Source organism: Triturus cristatus, chromosome 10, assembly GCF_964204655.1.
Source record: "Triturus cristatus chromosome 10, aTriCri1.1, whole genome shotgun sequence".
NCBI lineage: Eukaryota > Metazoa > Chordata > Amphibia > Caudata > Salamandridae > Triturus > Triturus cristatus.
The window spans coordinates 367,354,949-367,375,073 of NC_140593.1; the positions used below are offsets into that span (position 1 = coordinate 367,354,949).

Consider the following 20,125-nt stretch of genomic DNA (forward strand, 5'->3'; position numbering starts at 1 on the left):
AGTGAATGAGTCCTTTATTTTGTTGCCGATTTGCCTCTTGTGGTTATTCCCATGAAGCCATCTAAGTTTCCTTGCTTTTTTGTGTCTCGCTTGTTGCCTCCTCTGGTGTCTCGCACTTTGTTTTCCTGGGGACCCGGCTCCCCAGTCCTTGTTGCCCCCTTGCTATAAGGTCAAATTCTTTTAACCCCTTCGCTGCTGCGGACATTCCGCTGCAGCGCTGGGGGGGGCAGGGGGGCAGCGCGGTGGGCCTGTGCTCATGACGGAGCCGCTCCGTCATGAGCCACAGTTGAGCTGTGCTCATGACGGAACGGTTCCGTCATGACTCCGCCCATTTGCGTTGTCGCCCCGCACAGGCGGGGAAACAGCGCCGCGCAGGCGGAGCGGCCGCCAACAGGATTGTCATGACGGAACCGTTCCGTCATGAGCACACGGCAACCGTGGCTCATGACGGAACGGTTCCGTCATGAGCGGGGAAGGGGTTAAAATTTTGGATTTTACTCCCGGTTGTCCGACTTGCAGTGAAATAGCACTTTCATTGGCTTCTCTATCTATACCCTCTCTTTGATCTTGGTGTGCCTCCTTTTCAGCCTCAGTTTCAACAATGGCCTTATGTTTTATCTGTTGAATTTTCCCAGATATTGGCTGGCTTGTCTCACTTAGATGGTCAAATTTTCTCCCAAACGTAAATATTTGTCCCATTTCATAGTCTATTTGATCCCTATGAAATTTTGATTGTTTCTTCATTTTAATTTCTTCTTCAGTTTCCTCCAATCTCAAATTTAACTTATTCATCTCCAGGTCAAATTCATTGTTAGTGTATTTTTCTTTCAATAGACTTGATATTTTTTTAATCTCCAGTGATAGCCTCTGTGTGTCCTTTGATGCATATTTGATTATTAATTTCAGCATGAAAGTGGAGCAGTTATGATTGCTAGTGGCCCATTCATCGATTATGTTGTTAAATGTCGGGGTGCTGAAAAACCTTAAACCCCTTGGGACTCTCTCACAGTCAGCATATTTTTGCAAAGCTGTCGCTTCCCATCATTTTGCCTGTTCCAACTTTGCTGCTTTCCATAGCTTATTCCTTAGTTGCTTTTTCGTTTGGAACTCACTTGCGGCTATACCACTCGGTTTATCTCCCTCTATTGTGTCTTTCAACATCGGTATAAACAGCAATTCTGCTGCTTGACATCTTATTGCCTCTCTGTTTGCTGACATCATGATTAATGTTTTAGGGTTGGTTGATTAGAATTTCCCCCTTAGCTTGTATACACAAACTCTTACCACGCTATACTCGGCTGTGGCTGAACTCGACCAGCCGCGCTGGTTCCACCAACCACCCGATATTCGTTTCCTGGCTCACGGTCAATCAGCTGATCGGTACAAGTCATCCGACTCCGCCGGTCGCTTCACAGCAGGAAGTGCTTGACGGTTCCAAAACAGTCCTAGTGTTATTTCGAATCCCAAGATGCGGGCAGAAAACGTTATTATTCCAATTCAAACACTTTCGCAAAATCTTAGTTGTGCTAAAACAAACTAATGCCAAGCCCAATTCCTTTGTAGCATGGATAAGTTTATGTTATGTAGCAAAAAATGCCCGATGCGTTTCAGAGCAGCTGCTCTTTTGTCACAGGTCAAGAAACATTTGTTTCACCAATAACATATAGTGCACAAGTATACCAACATAAAGGTAGGACTACTATATCATATTCATCACTGTGCAAAATGGCATCCATTTTGAAAGGGTTAATTCATTTTAAACAAGTTTGCTCAATATCATGTTAAAACTTCATGTTAGGTTAATTCGTCCCTATTACATGAAAATTCTTGTAATGACCAGAACATCTATTTATGCTGTTAAAATATGATAATTAATTGAACCAAATTAATTATTCAGTCTATTTGAATTGAAAGAGGAAAGCATGCAGAACAGTGACCAGTTATTGAAAAATATCAATGCCTCCACGGAATCAAGCAAGCTGCGTATTAGAAATAGACACAGCCCGTTGTGCCTTTCAGCTTGTTCGAACAGAAGAACCTGAATGTAATTTCAGTAACATTACTATGCGTACATCGTATTTGCTTTCAATGTTTAGAATAAGAAGCCTCCAACCCTGTAAACAGTCATAAATCTACAGCATGGTTTTCTGTCCTCATGCAGAACAGCAACCAGTTATTGAAAACTACCAATGTGTACACCACTATTTAACTCATAAAAAGACCTGGTGTCACAGGCTCTTAATACAGGTACCACGTTTTACGATACTCAGAATAAAATGTAGTACTTAGGAATGACTAAGAGAGAATTGAAGAAATTATAGCTAAATGTCTCTGGATTTCTTTGAATTCCAGATTTTATCCAGTCACAAGCCCTGAAGAGAACCCTGAAAACTGTTTAGGAGCTCGAAATGCGTCAGAGTTTACTCCTACTGGGATAGCATAATTCATGAATAATGTTTGTCTGCGTTGAGTCTTGTGTTTGAAATGATTTATGCCCGTCAGACTTTCAAAATGAGCACCCAGTAGGCAACAGCCTTTGTAATATTTGTGATGGATTGCTTAAAAATATTTACTCTATTGGCTGTTGAGTTCAAAATTGACTGGTCTATGAGCAATATTGTTTTGTACTTTGTACATAATGTATGTCTAATTCTATGTTGAACACAGTATGTATATATGTTTAATGTTTTATGTGGTTTGTCTTTTTGAAAGACATGTTCAATAATGTTTGAATGAGCTAAAAAGAAATGGCATAAAGAAAAAGTAATTAAATTACTAAAATTACTAAGTTAATGGTCAGGATCTGGTGTGTTTAAAAACTCTTTCTAAAAGGGGCTTTTTAGACTTGCAACTTAAAATCCAACTTCGCCCTACATTGTTGTTTTAAATTGTGAGTCCAGGGACGCCAAACTCAGTATATTAATCTTGTCCCAATTGGAAATTACACTTATAACATGTAATAAGGTAATCACAATGTTAACCTACAGAAGAATAGGCCTTGCGGTACTGAAAAATGAAATTGGGAGTTTTCCGCTACCAAGATATGTAAAGTTTAAAGTACATGGCCTGCCTTTTGAATACACTGCACCTTGACATGAGGGTTATACAGGGCCTACCTTAGGGGTGACATATGTATAAAAAGTGATGGCTAAGGCCTGGCATGAGGGTTTTCTTGCCAGTACAACATGGCAGTGTGAAACTGCACACACAGGTTCTGTAGTGGCAGGCCTGAGATATGGCTAAAGGGCTACTTATGTGGGTGACACAGGTCATCTGCAGACTGACTTTTTACATCCCTGTTCTGCAAACCTACAGAGAGTAATACCCTCCTCACCTACACTAGCCATCACCCAAGAGGTCTTAGGGATTCCTTACCATTTTCACAGTTCCTCCATCTCTGGAGAAACTGTTCCCTTAAACAGGACTTCTTTTCTGAAGCCAAGACCTTATGCACCAAACTACAAGCCAGTGGATACCCACGCAGATTGGTGAAAGAGTCCATGTAAAGTATCTGGTACTGTGCTAGGGAGGCACAATTGACACCCAAGATCAAGCAAGACAATGAACGCATGATTAGTGTAAATACATATTCCCTTGTTGCCAATCTGATAAAGAAATGCATACTGAAACATTTGCCAGTATTCATTGCAAGTGCACTTCAGATGGAACAACCCTTATTTGCATTCCGCAAGAATAGGAGTATTAAAGACAACTTGCTCAGGGTTAGCTTTCCCTTCACCAAAAAAAACCTCAAACCTTACCAGAAATTTGGAATATGAAGCCCGGCTTGGGACATTATAAATGTGGTATTTGTAGTGTCTGGCCTTTCACTGTTGAGACCAAAAACGTTATACACAATAATGTAAACATCATGTTAAATCAATTATCTAATTGAAATACAATGATGTTATATATGCCATTACCTTTCCATGTGAACAGATTTATATAGGGCAAACTACACAAAAGGTATGCATTCGGATCTGTCAGCACAGGAGCCACATTCGATGCAAAGGCGGCAACACACCATTGGTGGACCACTGTGAACTCAAGGGCCATCCACAGAATGATCTACGCTGGCAGGTGATCACTGTATTAAAGCCCCCACCCAGAGGTGCAGACATGACCTCATTACTCAACAAAGAGGAACTCAAGTGGATACCTCGCACCAACAGCTTAAACCCTGGCTTGAACAGAGCAGAGGACTGAACTACTAGGTTATAATCCTGCTTGTTCCGCTAATGACTGCTTGGTTCCTTAATGACTACATTGTGCCCGCAGCTTGTCGCCAATTTTTCTTAAATGTTTCAAATATATGTTTCATTTGCTAACTGCACGAAATATGATCTTCCTTTCCACACTTATAGATGTGGATTTGGTACACTGGTTATTGATGAAAGTATGGCATGTAATAATCCGTTTCACACCATGATCTAATTTGTCATTTCTTGTCTACTCCAAAATTTTTCCCCACGTAATTTACAATCTTCTCATGAGCTGGATGTGAGCAGTCTTCAATTAGTAATTACCCTATCAACCACCTTCACCTGTGGTTATACTGCCCCTTGCAGGTGATGGAGCAGGTAAAGCAACATTTTGTATACCTCCTCTATTTACATGAAAATACTAACTATATAACCTACTTATATTATAATTTGACTAACGGTATGATGTGTTATACTAATCAACCTTTTGCAAACCTTTGTAAACACCAATTACACGTGGGACTTATTGCTATTTGCATGGCAAAATAACTCTAATTACTAAAATATTTACGCATATTAATAGTAGTACATGTGGTAATAGGATATCGCATGATTTATGTTGCTTATGTGACATTTGCGTTCCCGTTTTGGATCGTAAAGGTGAGTATTATCGCTTTAAATGTCGCTAAAAGCTAGGAAGATACTAATACATAAAGGGATTAGTGAGGGTTTAACATTAGAATCTTCATTTATTTGTATTAATTATTCTTTTGTGTTTGTTTCGCTTAAGTTGGCATTTGGGCCTACCAAAATATGGCGTACGAAATGAAGTTCAGAAGTGGCCACCATCTTGTGAGTGCGATGCCTACTGCGCAGACTCGGATGGCTCCGTAGACCTCCAGGCGACCCCAAGTCACAGTGTTCCTGGTCAAGGATAGGAACATGGAGGACTGCCAAACTTCAGTCAGTAAAATCTGGTCTAAATATACAATTGGGACATACAAGCAAATCTTCAACAATGTTGCATAAGGGCAACACGGACAGAGGAAGTGAACCAGCAAAATCCATGAGAACCTCATAGTGTAAAAAATCTGACGTTCCCAACCAGCCAATCACCTGTCTTCTTAGCCTAAGAATGTTTCATGTTATACCGCAATGTATTATAAAAAAAAGCAGTAGAATAGGGAGGAAGTGGAATGGAGATCGATTGATGCAGATGCTGCCTTCTTACTCGATGACCGCAAACCTCTATTGACCCCACAGGCGATGACAGATGCTTGCACGATTTCTGGTCCTTTTGAGATCTTTGGGACTATAACATGCTGAGCAAAGAACTTTTGGACTTTGAGCATTGGCCTGTTTTATTTGGACGATTAATGGCTAAATTTGGTTATGCAGAGCCAATTGAATTAGAGAAAAATCCAGATAGCAAGAATTGGTTAATATAATGTCATGCGAATATTAATAAACAGAAATTACGAGTTTGTGGTTTTTCAATGAAGAGAGTAGAGGATTCTGAGTCTTAAATGTGTTTTTAGCTGGTTCTAAATCACCATCAACCAATCAAACTAATTGGTCCATCGACCAAGTGGCGGAGTGCCTTGATGTTTAGGATTAGGAATCTATATGTGGTAAATGCTAATGTATATTCTGTAAAATAACGTTTCCTTCCTATAGGTAATAAGATACCCCCCACATGTCCAGCGCGAAATCATCATCCCTCCTCTGTGCAGACTCGTGAGTGGAGACGTGCGAGTGTTGGTGTTATGGGCCCCACCAATGAATGCGTGTGTGAATGAGCTAGTGTGACGTTGGGTCTGCGACGCAGGTAGGATAATTTGTAAAATATTGCCCCTTTCTCTTTTTCCCCCGGTCTTGCGCTGGATCACAGGAATACAGTCAATTCTATAACTGATAATGCTGTACAACATGTATGGTAGTAAATAATTTTAACTTACGCACTTTGATTTGTCTTCAAGTAGCCCTTTTCTAGACACTACTTGGTCTGATTTTTGTGTCCATGACCAACTACAATATGGCCGCCTTATATCATCTCATTATTTGTAAAATATGTCCCCTTTTAGCTTTCCATCCATTCATATGTAACCCAAGCGTACAGCATTCCTCAACCGCGAGGCTGCTTGTAAACGTGTCCTGGTACTTTCCTACCTATAGCGATCCTTTAACTGAACAATGAATTGTAAATCACACAATCTTCATTGATTAGCCTGCATGTCATTCTCATTCCTTTTATACCGCTCTCCATATTGCCACACTGTTCACTTTATTTCATATTCTTGTGCACCATCCTCCATATTCTGGCCAACCAGAAACTGCACTTTTGGAGTCTGCGATAGTTGCTGACTCTAGTTACTAATGGTAAGTGGCCCCTCCCTTGCTTACCACGCTTGCACCCATGGCATCCATGAGTCCTTGTATGCCTTTAACCATCCGTTATTTCTTCCTTTTTAGATCTGCAGCCCCACTTTCTCGTCGCTCTCTCAATGTCCAATTTGTTATCTGCTTCGACATCTTATCTTGCCATTAGGTGCATCCTTCACTATTTATTTTCCCTTAGTTAATTCAAACCAGGCTAATGCACGCTCACTTTGCAAATTATTCGTTTTAGAATATATAGCACTGCTGCCATAGGGACTGGGCTCCCGCCCCCTTCAGGAACTATAGTACCCCAGTGGGTGCTTATGTGTAGGTCAGTGTTTTCTGCAATTTTGCTCTTAAATTCTGGACCCATGTTCAGATCAGTCACCTTCTCATTCTGCGTTTGTCAATATTTTAGCTACAGTGTGATGCACGTTCGGTTTACACATGATCACATACATGCATGAATTGAGTGGTTGTTGCCTTCCACCGTGGCTCAATCATCATTAATCAATTTCAACATCTTTTCTCATCTTTTTTCTGACCATATCTCTCTCTCTCTCTTCTCTCTCCACCTCTCTCTCTCCTTTGTATTTCATCTTCCTTACAGGCATTTTTTGCATCTCAGGCATATTCAATTAAATCGTGACTACTGCAAATGTTTTTGAGTAATTATAGCATTGGTACTCTAAACTGACATGTGACATAAACGTTTTATTATTTCTGCTGTCACTAGAAAATGTCTGAGCTTTGACATTTTTGTTTCTTGTTTTTGCTTGTTGTTCCCCACTCTTATTTTTTTCTGTGTGTGTTTGATTGAATAAATACATGTATGAATCCATTTGGATCTTCTAACATAGAATGGATTATTCTTCTATGGTTTAAGCTTAGGAATATTCCACAGTAAGGGACCTCTTGTTCCTTTATAAATAGGCCCACTAGAAGCATTTAATTCACAGGCTCTGGGCACAGTAGTCCACTTTGCTGGAGACTTATAAGTAAATTAAATATGCCAATTTTGTATTACCCAATGGTACCATGTTCTAGGGAGAGAGCACATGCTCTTTAACACAGGTTACCAGTGGTAAAGTGCTCAGAGACCTAAAGCCAGAAAAAACGAGATCACAAAAATAGAGGTGTTAGACAAAAGGTTGGGGGGAAGGCCACCCTAAGGCTGCAGGTCTAACAGCCCCTGAATATGGGGTCCTGCAGAGGTCACACATGTAATTTCCACATCAGTATTGGGGTATCCTGTGTTCCCAGCTGAGGGATAGCAGTAGTGGGGTACGGACCGACTGGGTGCAATATAGTTATTTCTGTGTCCATGATGGCTGAAGTAAGTCTGTGGGAGCACAGAATCTTCTCGAGCCAGTTATGGAAGTCGTGTATAGAGGAGTAAAAAGAATGTGTTGCGGGGATTCTGCACATATATAGAATTATGCTCAGGAAACGGGACCTCAGTGAATAGGGGTGTACCAACCTACCATAATAGTACCCAAAATACCAAACCGACTAGCTATAGTGACTCATTCATTTTCCGACCACAGCAAAGCTACCAATGATTAGACAACCCAGAACACGTAACTCTCTCTTGGGAATCGCGGGAGCCAGACAACTATTTTGCTCACTCACTCATACTTGTCCACAATGCGTGTATTCAGAGACGCTGTATAGTTTAAAATGTTTATTTTAACTAACGTGCTCTATGGTACAGTACATGTGCCATTACTAGCAGCAAAATGCATAAACACAATATAGTCAGCATTGTCACAATTCCATAGAATACAAACGGGGATATCATTTTATAAAGACAGTGGAAAAAGTACTAAAAGACCTAGCCACCCTCCCCGTGGTAAGTAATAGTTTATTATAAAAATAGAAGACCTCTGGGCTTTGTCAGCAGACCCCATACCTCAAGGCCTAGATGAAAGGTTCACATCGCAGGACAAGCACAGCTCTTCTCTCTGGAAAGATGTCTCTCCAAGTGTGTCAAAACACGTTTAGCTTGCAATAATAAAGCACACGATTTCCAGTAGTGCAGCTGTGGGTAGTATGTTATGTCTAGGTGTGAGGGACTGACCAGAACAGAATAACAAGGGATCGATCTTGTACCTCATGTGCAGGCTAAACCTCAGAGCACAGCAGAGAACACAAAAAGCAGACAGTTCTCATGTGAAAGGGGCACAAACAGAGTCTTGCGAAATATATGCTTGCAGTGTCGTGCGCAAAAGCCGCCTCATGGCAGCGAAGCTCATGCTAACTTAGCAAATGTTGACAATGAACCCATAAGCTATACTGCACCCTCCCCCTGGTAAGCCTGTCACATGTAGGCATAGGACAAAAACAGAGTTCAAAAAAGCGTGAGCAGAGATTAACAGGCATGTCCATAAATTTGGAAAAAATCAAAGACAAGAGTCTACATAAAAAAAACAATTTCTGGAAGAAGAGAAAGAAATATAGGGGGAAAAAGGCATCCAAAATCAAAATGATGCCGGCTGGCCATTTATGCGTTTAATCCATCAGAGTGTAGGAGCAAAAGAATGCAACACCCTCCAAAAGTATATCATTGTGGTCAGTAGAAAAAAGAGACGCCATCCAACTTGTTGAAATTTGCTTTCATAGCTGGTATTGAAGGCCAAACAGAACTATCCAGCGGCCCACGCGGGGGCGTAAAAAGCACATTATTGCAACAAATTACACACTGTGAAACCATTGCAATGTAGGGTATGCCAGCAAGCAAGCCACAGCATTCCTGGTTATTTAAAATAAAATTACTACCGTTAGTAAGCAGAGTGAACGTGGGAACTATTGCTGGAACTGGTTTACCTTTTAAAACACAAGCGAGGTTCGGAGCCGACATGTTACATGCTCTGTGCAACTTTATGTTTTTGCATACCAGGGAATGAGCTACTGTGGCATCACAGTCCTCCCCATTAAGAAATACTTCCATATCTTCCCTTAAACATCAATAGGTGAAAGGCAAAGACCAAAGTTCATGCATAAAAGTGCTTCCAAGGGGTTCAAAGTGGCCCAAACGGTAATGTTTCATACAAGAGCTGAAATGAAACACTGAGAAAGGCAAAGATATAACTCCATGGATTAACCAAACAGCAGAGTCAGTTTCTGCGATAGAAAAAGGTAAAGGATCTATTATTTCAATGTGCAGAAGAGTGTAGATAGCATCTTTCATGGACGTGAATTGCTCTTTGTCTGTTAAATTAAACGGTAAAAACAAAGTAGTTGCATTCAAATGATCCCACTGTACTTTTCCCATTTTTAGAGTTTGCAAAGTACATGCGAATTGCATTACAGAACGCAATTGATTCTGACTATGATATAACAGAGACACATCTTCTTGTACAATGTCAATAACAGAGGAAACAATATTGCCTAATGTATAAATGCGGGAAGACAGTGTATTTATAGTGTTGTCGACAACAGCTATGACTTTTTCTATGTTAGCCTGGTTTATTTCACGCAAACAAGATGCTGCTTCAATTTGTGAAAGTTTCCAAATTTCATTGTAAGCAGCGTTTATCTATCTTTTTGTCCTAGGAGCCCTCGGTCCTAAGACAAAATCGGCCAAATTAATAGTGTTGGATAACAACGATAAGTGTTGTTGAACAGACGATAGTGTAGAGTACTGCAACAACTGTTGACATAATTTACCAACCGAATAGGTTGTCACAGAATGGGAATCAGGAAATCTTGGGTCAGTCCGTCTTGCTTATAGCCTGAAGTAGTGTTATGAAAACGGAGCTGGCGGGCATTTGAATTTAACTGCCAAACTATCTAACCTAGAGGATCCATTCCAGATACATTGAATGAATTATTTTGAAATAAAGTCTGTAATGACTCAATTGTATAATTTGTGTATGAGCGCCAACTATTATATTCAGCTAAAGAGGGAATGGCTGGGACGTTCATTTTCTTTGCAGTAGCCAAACCAAAGCATGTAGTTTGGTACCCTGTATTATTTAAACATATAATCTGTGCTGGGATAAGGCACGCATGATGTAAGGCCTCAGTGCCTCGCACGTGCAAGTTCTTACAACCTCAGATGGATTTCAAATCAACTGTGTCCTTCCAGTGATCATAACCTTTTAGAGACAGATCATGTCGGAAAGAAGTGGAATAAATTAATTTACTATGGGTCAACATGACTTTTGGAGAGGAAGAAAAACTCAATTAAAAAAATATGTCTCAGGATTTGACCTATCAAAGTCTGTAAAGCATGTAAACTTATTTTTAAGTGTTTTTGAGCTTCCTTTTAACGGTGTTGGGCAATGTTCCCACTGAGTGTAATTAACCACAGGACGTAATGTATTTTTCTTGTGTAGGAAATGATGCCCATAATGTTGATAACAGAACAGATCAGCATAATTGGCAGAAATTATATATAAATCTTCAGCATCAAAAGCAGGATAATATTTTAAATCAGAAAAGAAGGCTTATATTGCATGCACATCCCAATCATCAGAATGTATGTCCTGGGTCACCACATCACCCATAGAAACACGAAATATGTATGGTACATTGATGATCTCACTCAGACCATGGACCTGAAAATCCACTTTATCCCAGACAATACCATCAGAAACTGGGAACGCTGAAATATTTACAAGTCTGGTCAAGCTTCATGATGTGGGAAGATGAGTGGGGGCCAAAATACCAACAACCAAGTTTACAGCAGAGCGATCGGACAAAGTAGTGACCATTGATGAGTAGGAAAAAAACAGTTATAAATCCAATTGACATGAAGACAAAAATCAGGATAAGGACCAACCAGACGTATGTACATGGAGGGACCAAATAAGTCTGTTTAAACCAGGAGAAAAAGATAGTCAATTTGGTTGGGCCACTGGAGGAGGTGAAGGACAAGTCGTAAGAAAAACTGCCATGGTGCAAAGGACTATCTTGCAATTCATGCAAAGACTCGCTTGTGGGATATGTGTATTCAGCCTCCGCGTTGCAGGAGGTAGCTGGTGGAAGAGAAGAATGGTCAACAACAGGGTCCATCTCGATGACAGTGTCGTGTGGTGTACTGGAAGACATGCCACTTTACGAATTCTCGAAAATGTGGGACACAAAACAGCAGGCGTCACACTATTCAGAATCGTCCAGATATTGTAGCTTGACATTGTCCACTGAAATGTAGCTGTTGTCTTTGCGACCAGGAAGAGGAGGTAAAATTACTGTTCGAGTACCCTTCAAGCCAAGCACTGAAACTGGTGCACGATAAGAGGGACCAAATACTTTTTTGTTCTCCAACTTTTCCCAGACCAGATCACCAACTTTATGAAGCCAGCCAACCACCGGAATCAGTAGTGATGCATCAGTTGCTGAGGACAGATTTTTAGTAGCAGGACTGGCACGGGTCTCTTGTAGGTTCCGTAACATAGTAGAATGATTCTCTACGTCAAAGATCACGGCAGCTGCCGCAACGTCTAGACCATCAAGGTCTGGCACAAACATTTTGATGCCAAACAGCATCTTGTACTGGGTCCGCCCACCCAGAGGTCTTCTAGGGAGATTATTAAGTGCACGTTGAACACCATACAAATGGGCTAACCAGTTCCTGCCAATACCTAAGACTCTAGCTGTCAAAGATTGCTTTAAGTCACGGTTCATTCGCTCCACAATTGAGTTGCCCTCAGGCCTGTATGGAGACGAATACTGCACCAGCACCCCCAAAGACTTCATAGCATCCTTGTACGCCTTAGTGGCGAACGCTGGACCTTGTTCAGAATGAAAGGTGCCACAGAAAAAAATCCATACAAAGACACGCAAATCCCTGATGACATTTCGAGCGTCAGCACTGCGTTGTGGCCAAACCCAAAGGAATCTAGTGCACGAATCAACTGCAACTAAAATTTATTTATATGCAGTATTGGAAGAAAATGGACCACAGTGATCAACATACACACAAGCAAAAGGGCGATTGGCAATGCAAAGCGTAGTTTCGGGTGGTCATGTTACCGTAGAAGACTTGATTTGTTGACAGATGTCACAAGAAAGTACTTAATTACAGGTCTGTTTATATAAACCACACCACCAATAACGTTGTTGCTAGATTGAAACAGTCGCAGACACTCCAGCACGGTCCGAAGCCATACCTTCGCGTGTGGTTTTGATAGAAGTGTGTCTGCGGTCTGCATTGGAAATTAGCCGATCTCTAATGTCAGATATTCTAGCAAAAAGGACATGTTCGGGAATTAACTGATGAGAATACTTTGAAGGGAAACCCAGTGGATAATTAGATCCCTCCGCAGTCGCAGCTATTGCTGCCAAAATGTCACTATCAATCTTAGTCATCAACCTTGTAACGTCTGCAACAGAACACGTGGCTACTGCAGATTTGGCAACTTCATCAACCAAACAATTCCCAAGAGCCTGTGCTCCCACACGCTGATGGCCAAGAGTATGTATAACATGTGTGAGTGGCAGACGCTGCTTAAGATCTGCCACTCGAACCCAAAGCGTTTTATGCTTAATTGTGCTGCCTTTAGAATCTCGATAATCATTTTGAGACCAAAAGAATAAGTTGTCATTGAAAGACTGAACACAGTAAAAAGAGTCACATACAATAAGAGTTGACACCTTTGGACCCGCAAAATCGAGAGCAAGAACCAGAGGTGTAGCTCAGCCAAATAAGCGGTACAGTCTCCTAGTGCCTGATTGTGCACTATATTAGACTTGAACTTACCATTCACCATTGTACCAGCCACAATAGCACAAGCCACTGAATAAGCATGTTTAGAACCAGTGGCCGGTTGCGCCGAGCCATCTGTGTAAATGATACATGCGTACTCCTCCAAAGGAAGAAAAGACAGAGGAGTTAATTCTATAGGAAATTTTGACACAGGCTACAGCCCGAACTGCTGAACGGAATTACACCAAATTTGGCAAAAAGGTAGTGCTTGGTTCAGAAAGCGACCTTTTTTTTTTAAATGGTGTACATCCATTTAGTTGTTGATGAGAAACTTTTTTAAAAAAAGTTTCGATATCTATGGCTGCGGTGGATTCGCGAACCCTCCCGACCATGAGCTTTATTCAAAAATCCCCCGGGTGGGCCAGGTCCTGGGGGCACTCATAAATTATGTTGCAGGGGCCCGCAGGGGTCCCCGCAGCCCTGGGGACCACCACCTCCCCAGGGCTTATTAAATGAAATACGGGGGCACCATGCCCCCATAGCCCCAGGGACCGCCACCTTCCCTGGGCTTTCTAAAGAAATACATGGGGGTCTCAACCCCCTCACGCTGCTCCAGGGACAAACACCTCCCCGGAGCATTTATCTAAATTTGGCGGGGAACCTCGTGGGCCCCCCTGAGCACCGGGGACCACCACCTCCCCGGTTCTAAAAAAAAAAAATTAGTGTGGGGGGGGCTCATGCCCCTTCACACTGCCCTAGGGGACCACCACCTCCCCACGGCTTCACACATGTTGGGAGGGTGGCTGCGCGGCCCCCCTCCTGGAGCCCTCGATGGCCATGGGGACCGCCACCCCCCAGGGCCAACTCCTGCAGTTTCCCGCGGTGCCCACACCCGGGACACTGCTGTTTGCTATGACAGGGCGGGAGCCGCACGGCTCCCGCCCTGTCATAGCAAACATTGGTTTGGATTTTGAAACCAGCTCTCGCTTACAAAATCCAAACCAGATTGCTTTACCACAAGGGGAGCTTCATGTTAGCAGCTCCCCGTGTGGAAAAGCAATGCCAGCTCCCGCAGGAGGCGGGGAGCCAGCAGGGACCGTGGGGGCATTGGGGCTCCCCCCACGGTCCCCAACGGAGTGGCCAGGCCCCAGAGGATGGGGTCCCCGAGGCTAGAAGTGGCCCGGGAGGGGGGCCACGTGGCCCCCTCCCTCGAATAAAAAAAATAAATAAAAGAGGCACTGCCCCGGGGGATGGGGACCCCGGGGCCATTAGAGGCCTCAGGAGGGGGGCCATGAAGCCCCCTCCTTAAAAAATATATGAAATAAAAATATATATGTGTGGCCATGCCTGTGGGGATAGGGTTCCCGGTGCCGAAATTGGCCTCGGGAAAGGGGGCCACGTGGCCCCTTTCCGTTTTTTTTTTTTAAGTAAAAAAAAAGATCAGGCTCTTCTTGTAAAAGAAGGGGGGCCACACAGCCCCCCTTATAAAATAAAAAAAAATTAAAAAGCCGGCATTGCGGCTAGGCCCTGACCCCTCCCTGCAGCACTCAGCAAACGCCCCCCTGCCGGGTTGTACGTTGGGGAACTAATTCCCCTTGAATACTGAGGGTCCCTGGGGGCCAACTAGCCCACCAGGTACCTCCAGTATGCATCACAGAGCTGCGTTGCAGAGAGGTGTTCAGAGGCCATGCCCCTTTTGACACCTCTCTGCAATGCAGCACTGTGGCGCTTACTGGAGGTACCTGATGGGCTAGTTGGCCCCCAGGGAGCCTCAGGATTAAAGGGGACTTAATCCCCCAACTTAAAATGGACCATGGGGTGCGTTTGCACACTTGTCACATTAGGTCCCGCCCCCTCCCTTCACCACTGTGCAAACGGGCCCTCTGGCACATTGCAAGTAGTGGGATTAACTCCCCTTGAGTCCTGAAGGTCCCTGGGGTCCAACTATCCCACCAGGTACCTCCAGTAAGTGCCACAGAGCTGTGTTGCAGAGATGTGTAAAAAGGGGCGTGGCCTCGGACCACTTCTCTGCAAAGCATCTCTGTGGCGCTTACTGGAGGTACCTGGTGAGCTAGTTGGCCCACAGAGACCCTCAGGATTCAAGAGGACTTAATCCCCCAATTTACAATGTGCTAGGGGGCGCGTTTGCACAGTGGTGCAGGGAGGGGGTGGGGCCTGATATAAGAAGTTAGCAATCCTGCTGTGTGGGACTTACTGGTTCCAATTAAAGGGGTAGTTGGCCCCCAAGGTTGACATTGGGGGCTAACTACTCCTCCTGTTACCTCCAGTAAATCCCACACAGTGGGATTGTTAAGAGGTATTTCAAAGGCCACGCTCACCTTTCTCCACCACTCAGGAAACGCAACTGGTATGTTATACTTAGAAATTAGCATTTAAAAAACCTTTCAAATTCACTGAAAAAAACATAGGTTTCAGGCACGTTATGGTTAGAAATTAGCATTTAAAAAACCTTAGAAATTCACTGAAAAAACCATAGGTTTCAGGCACGTTATAGTTAGTTGGACATTTCACTCGTACAAAACCAAAGAAATTCGTCTGTTATAGTTAGTTCAGCTAACTATAACTCACGCCCCCCAATGCACTGCTGATGATGTCACATATTACATCATTCATGACATGGTCAGTGACATCACTGATGACATCACTGATGACATCTCAAATGCATAAACACAATATAGTCAGCATTGTCACAATTCCATAGAATACAAACGGGGATATCATTTTATAAAGACAGTGGAAAAAGTACTAAAAGACCTAGCCACCCTCCCCGTGGTAAGTAATAGTTTATTATAAAAATAGAAGACCTCTGGGCTTTGTCAGCAGACCCCATACCTCAAGGCCTAGATGAAAGGTTCACATCGCAGGACAAGCACAGCTCTTCTCTCTGGAAAGATGTCTCTCCAAGTGTGTCAAAACACGTTTAGCTTGCAATAATAAAGCACACGATTTCCAGTAGTACAGCTGTGGGTAGTATGTTATGTCTAGGTGTGAGGGACTGACCAGAACAGAATAACAAGGGATCGATCTTGTACCTCATGTGCAGGCTAAACCTCAGAGCACAGCAGAGAACACAAAAAGCAGACAGTTCTCATGTGAAAGGGGCACAAACAGAGTCTTGCGAAATATATGCTTGCAGTGTCGTGCGCAAAAGCCGCCTCATGGCAGCGAAGCTCATGCTAACTTAGCAAATGTTAACAATGAACCCATAAGCTATACTGCACCCTCCCCCTGGTAAGCCTGTCACATGTAGGCATAGGACAAAAACAGAGTTCAAAAAAGCGTGAGCAGAGATTAACAGGCATGTCCATAAATTTGGAAAAAATCAAAGACAAGAGTCTACATAAAAAAAACAATTTCTGGAAGAAGAGAAAAAAATATAGGGGGAAAAAGGCATCCAAAATCAAAATGATGCCGGCTGGCCATTTATGCGTTTAATCCATCAGAGTGTAGGAGCAAAAGAATGCAACACCCTCCAAAAGTATATCATTGTGGTCAGTAGAAAAAAGAGACGCCATCCAACTTGTTGAAATTTGCTTTCAAAGCTGGTATTGAAGGCCAAACAGAAATATCCAGCGGCCCACGCGGGGGCGTAAAAAGCACATTATTGCAACAAATTACACACTGTGAAACCATTGCAATGTAGGGTATGCCAGCAAGCAAGCCACAGCAATCCTGGTTATTTAAAACAAAATTACTACCGTTAGTAAGCAGAGTGAACGTGGGAACTATTGCTGGAACTGGTTTACCTTTTAAAAGACAAGCGAGGTTCGGAGCCGACATGTTACATGCTCTGTGCAACTTTATGTTTTTGCATACCAGGGAATGAGCTACTGTGGCATCACAGTCCTCCCCATTAAGAAATACTTCCATATCTTCCCTTAAACATCAATAGGTGAAAGGCAAAGACCAAAGTTCATGCATAAAAGTGCTTCCAAGGGGTTCAAAGTGGCCCAAACGGTAATGTTTCATACAAGAGCTGAAATGAAACACTGAGAAAGGCAAAGATATAACCCCATGGATTAACCAAACAGCAGAGTCAGTTTCTGCGATAGAAAAAGGTAAAGGATCTATTATTTCAATGTGCAGAAGAGTGTAGATAGCATTTTTCATGGACGTGAAATGCTCTTTGTCTGTTAAATTAAACGGTAAAAACAAAGTAGTTGCATTCAAATGATCCCACTGTACTTTTCCCATTTTTAGAGTTTGCAAAGTACATGCGAATTGCATTACAGAACGCAATTGATTCTGACCATGATATAACAGAGACACATCTTCTTGTACAATGTCAATAACAGAGGAAACAATATTGCCTAATGTATAAATGCGGGAAGACAGTGTATTTATAGTGTTGTCGACAACAGCTATGACTTTTTCTATGTTAGCCTGGTTTATTTCACGCAAACAAGATGCTGCTTCAATTTGTGAAAGTTTCCAAATTTCATTGTAAGCAGCGTTTATCTATCTTTTTGTCCTAGGAGCCCTCGGTCCTAAGACAAAATCGGCCAAATTAATAGTGTTGGATAACAACGATAAGTGTTGTTGAACAGACGATAGTGTAGAGTACTGCAACAACTGTTGACATAATTTACCAACCGAATAGGTTGTCACAGAATGGGAATCAGGAAATCTTGGGTCGGTCCGTCTTGCTTATAGCCTGAAGTAGTGTTATGAAAACGGAGCTGGCGGGCATTTGAATTTAACTGCCAAACTATCTAACCTAGAGGATCCATTCCAGATACATTGAATGAATTATTTTGAAATAAAGTCTGTAATGACTCAATTGTATAATTTGTGTATGAGCGCCAACTATTATATTCAGCTAAAGAGGGAATGGCTGGGACGTTCATTTTCTTTGCAGTAGCCAAACCAAAGCATGTAGTTTGGTACCCTGTATTATTTAAACATATAATCTGTGCTGGGATAAGGCACGCATGATGTAAGGCCTCAGTGCCTCGCACGTGCAAGTTCTTACAACCTCAGATGGATTTCAAATCAACTGTGTCCTTCCAGTGATCATAACCTTTTAGAGACAGATCATGTCGGAAAGAAGTGGAATAAATTAATTTACTATGGGTCAACATGACTTTTGGAGAGGAAGAAAAACTCAATTAAAAAAATATGTCTCAGGATTTGACCTATCAAAGTCTGTAAAGCATGTAAACTTATTTTTAAGTGTTTTTGAGCTTCCTTTTAACGGTGTTGGGCAATATTCCCACTGAGTGTAATTAACCACAGGACGTAATGTATTTTTCTTGTGTAGGAAATGATGCCCATAATGTTGATAACAGAACAGATCAGCATAATTGGCAGAAATTATATATAAATCTTCAGCATCAAAAGCAGGATAATATTTTAAATCAGAAAAGAAGGCTTGTATTGCATGCACATCCCAATCATCAGAATGTATGTCCTGGGTCACCACATCACCCATAGAAACACGAAATATGTATGGTACATTGATGATCTCACTCAGACCATGGACCTGAAAATCCACTTTATCCCAGACAATACCATCAGAAACTGGGAACGCTGAAATATTTACAAGTCTGGTCAAGCTTCATGATGTGGGAAGATGAGTGGGGGCCAAAATACCAACAACCAAGTTTACAGCAGAGCGATCGGACAAAGTAGTGACCATTGATGAGTAGGAAAAAAACAGTTATAAATCCAATTGACATGAAGACAAAAATCAGGATAAGGACCAACCAGACGTATGTACATGGAGGGACCAAATAAGTCTGTTTAAACCAGGAGAAAAAGATAGTCAATTTGGTTGGGCCACTGGAGGAGGTGAAGGACAAGTCGTAAGAAAAACTGCCATGGTGCAAAGGACTATCTTGCAATTCATGCAAAGACTCGCTTGTGGGATATGTGTATTCAGCCTCCGCGTTGCAGGAGGTAGCTGGTGGAAGAGAAGAATGGTCAACAACAGGGTCCATCTCGATGACAGTGTCGTGTGGTGTACTGGAAGACATGCCACTTTACGAATTCTCGAAAATGTGGGACACAAAACAGCAGGCGTCACACTATTCAGAATCGTCCAGATATTGTAGCTTGACATTGTCCACTGAAATGTATCTGTTGTCTTTGCGACCAGGAAGAGGAGGTAAAATTACTGTTCGAGTACCCTTCAAGCCAAGCACTGAAACTGGTGCACGATAAGAGGGACCAAATACTTTTTTGTTCTCCAACTTTTCCCAGACCAGATCACCAACTTTATGAAGCCAGCCAACCACCGGAATCAGTAGTGATGCATCAGTTGCTGAGGACAAATTTTTAGTAGCAAGACTGGCACGGGTCTCTTGTAGGTTCCGTAACATAGTAGAATGATTCTCTACGTCAAAGATCACGGCAGCTGCCGCAACGTCTAGACCATCAAGGTCTGGCACAAACATTTTGATGCCAAACAGCATCTTGTACTGGGTCCGCCCACCCAGAGGTCTTCTAGGGAGATTATTAAGTGCACGTTGAACACCATACAAATGGGCTAACCAGTTCCTGCCAATACCTAAGACTCTAGCTGTCAAAGATTGCTTTAAGTCACGGTTCATTCGCTCCACAATTGAGTTGCCCTCAGGCCTGTATGGAGACGAATACTGCACCAGCACCCCCAAAGACTTCATAGCATCCTTGTACGCCTTAGTGGCGAACGCTGGACCTTGTTCAGAATGAAAGGTGCCACAGGGAAAAATCCATACAAAGACACGCAAATCCCTGATGACATTTCGAGCGTCAGCACTGCGTTGTGGCCAAACCCAAAGGAATCTAGTGCACGAATCAACTGCAACTAAAATTTATTTATATGCAGTATCAGAAGAAAATGGACCACAGTGATCAACATACACACAAGCAAAAGGGCGATTGGCAATGC

At 42.5% G+C, this 20,125-nt stretch overlaps 1 protein-coding gene across 1 annotated transcript in view; it reads left to right on the plus strand.

The window, feature by feature from the left end:
• Window positions 1-4,206, plus strand: part of LOC146789445 (uncharacterized) — a 72,969-nt gene extending 68,763 nt beyond the window's left edge. The window contains exon 3 of the mRNA XM_085631102.1: window positions 3,940-4,206. Coding sequence (XP_085487228.1) covers window positions 3,940-4,206 — 267 coding nt within the window. The remainder of the gene's footprint in view (window positions 1-3,939) is intronic.
• Window positions 4,207-20,125: the final 15,919 nt, after the last annotated feature.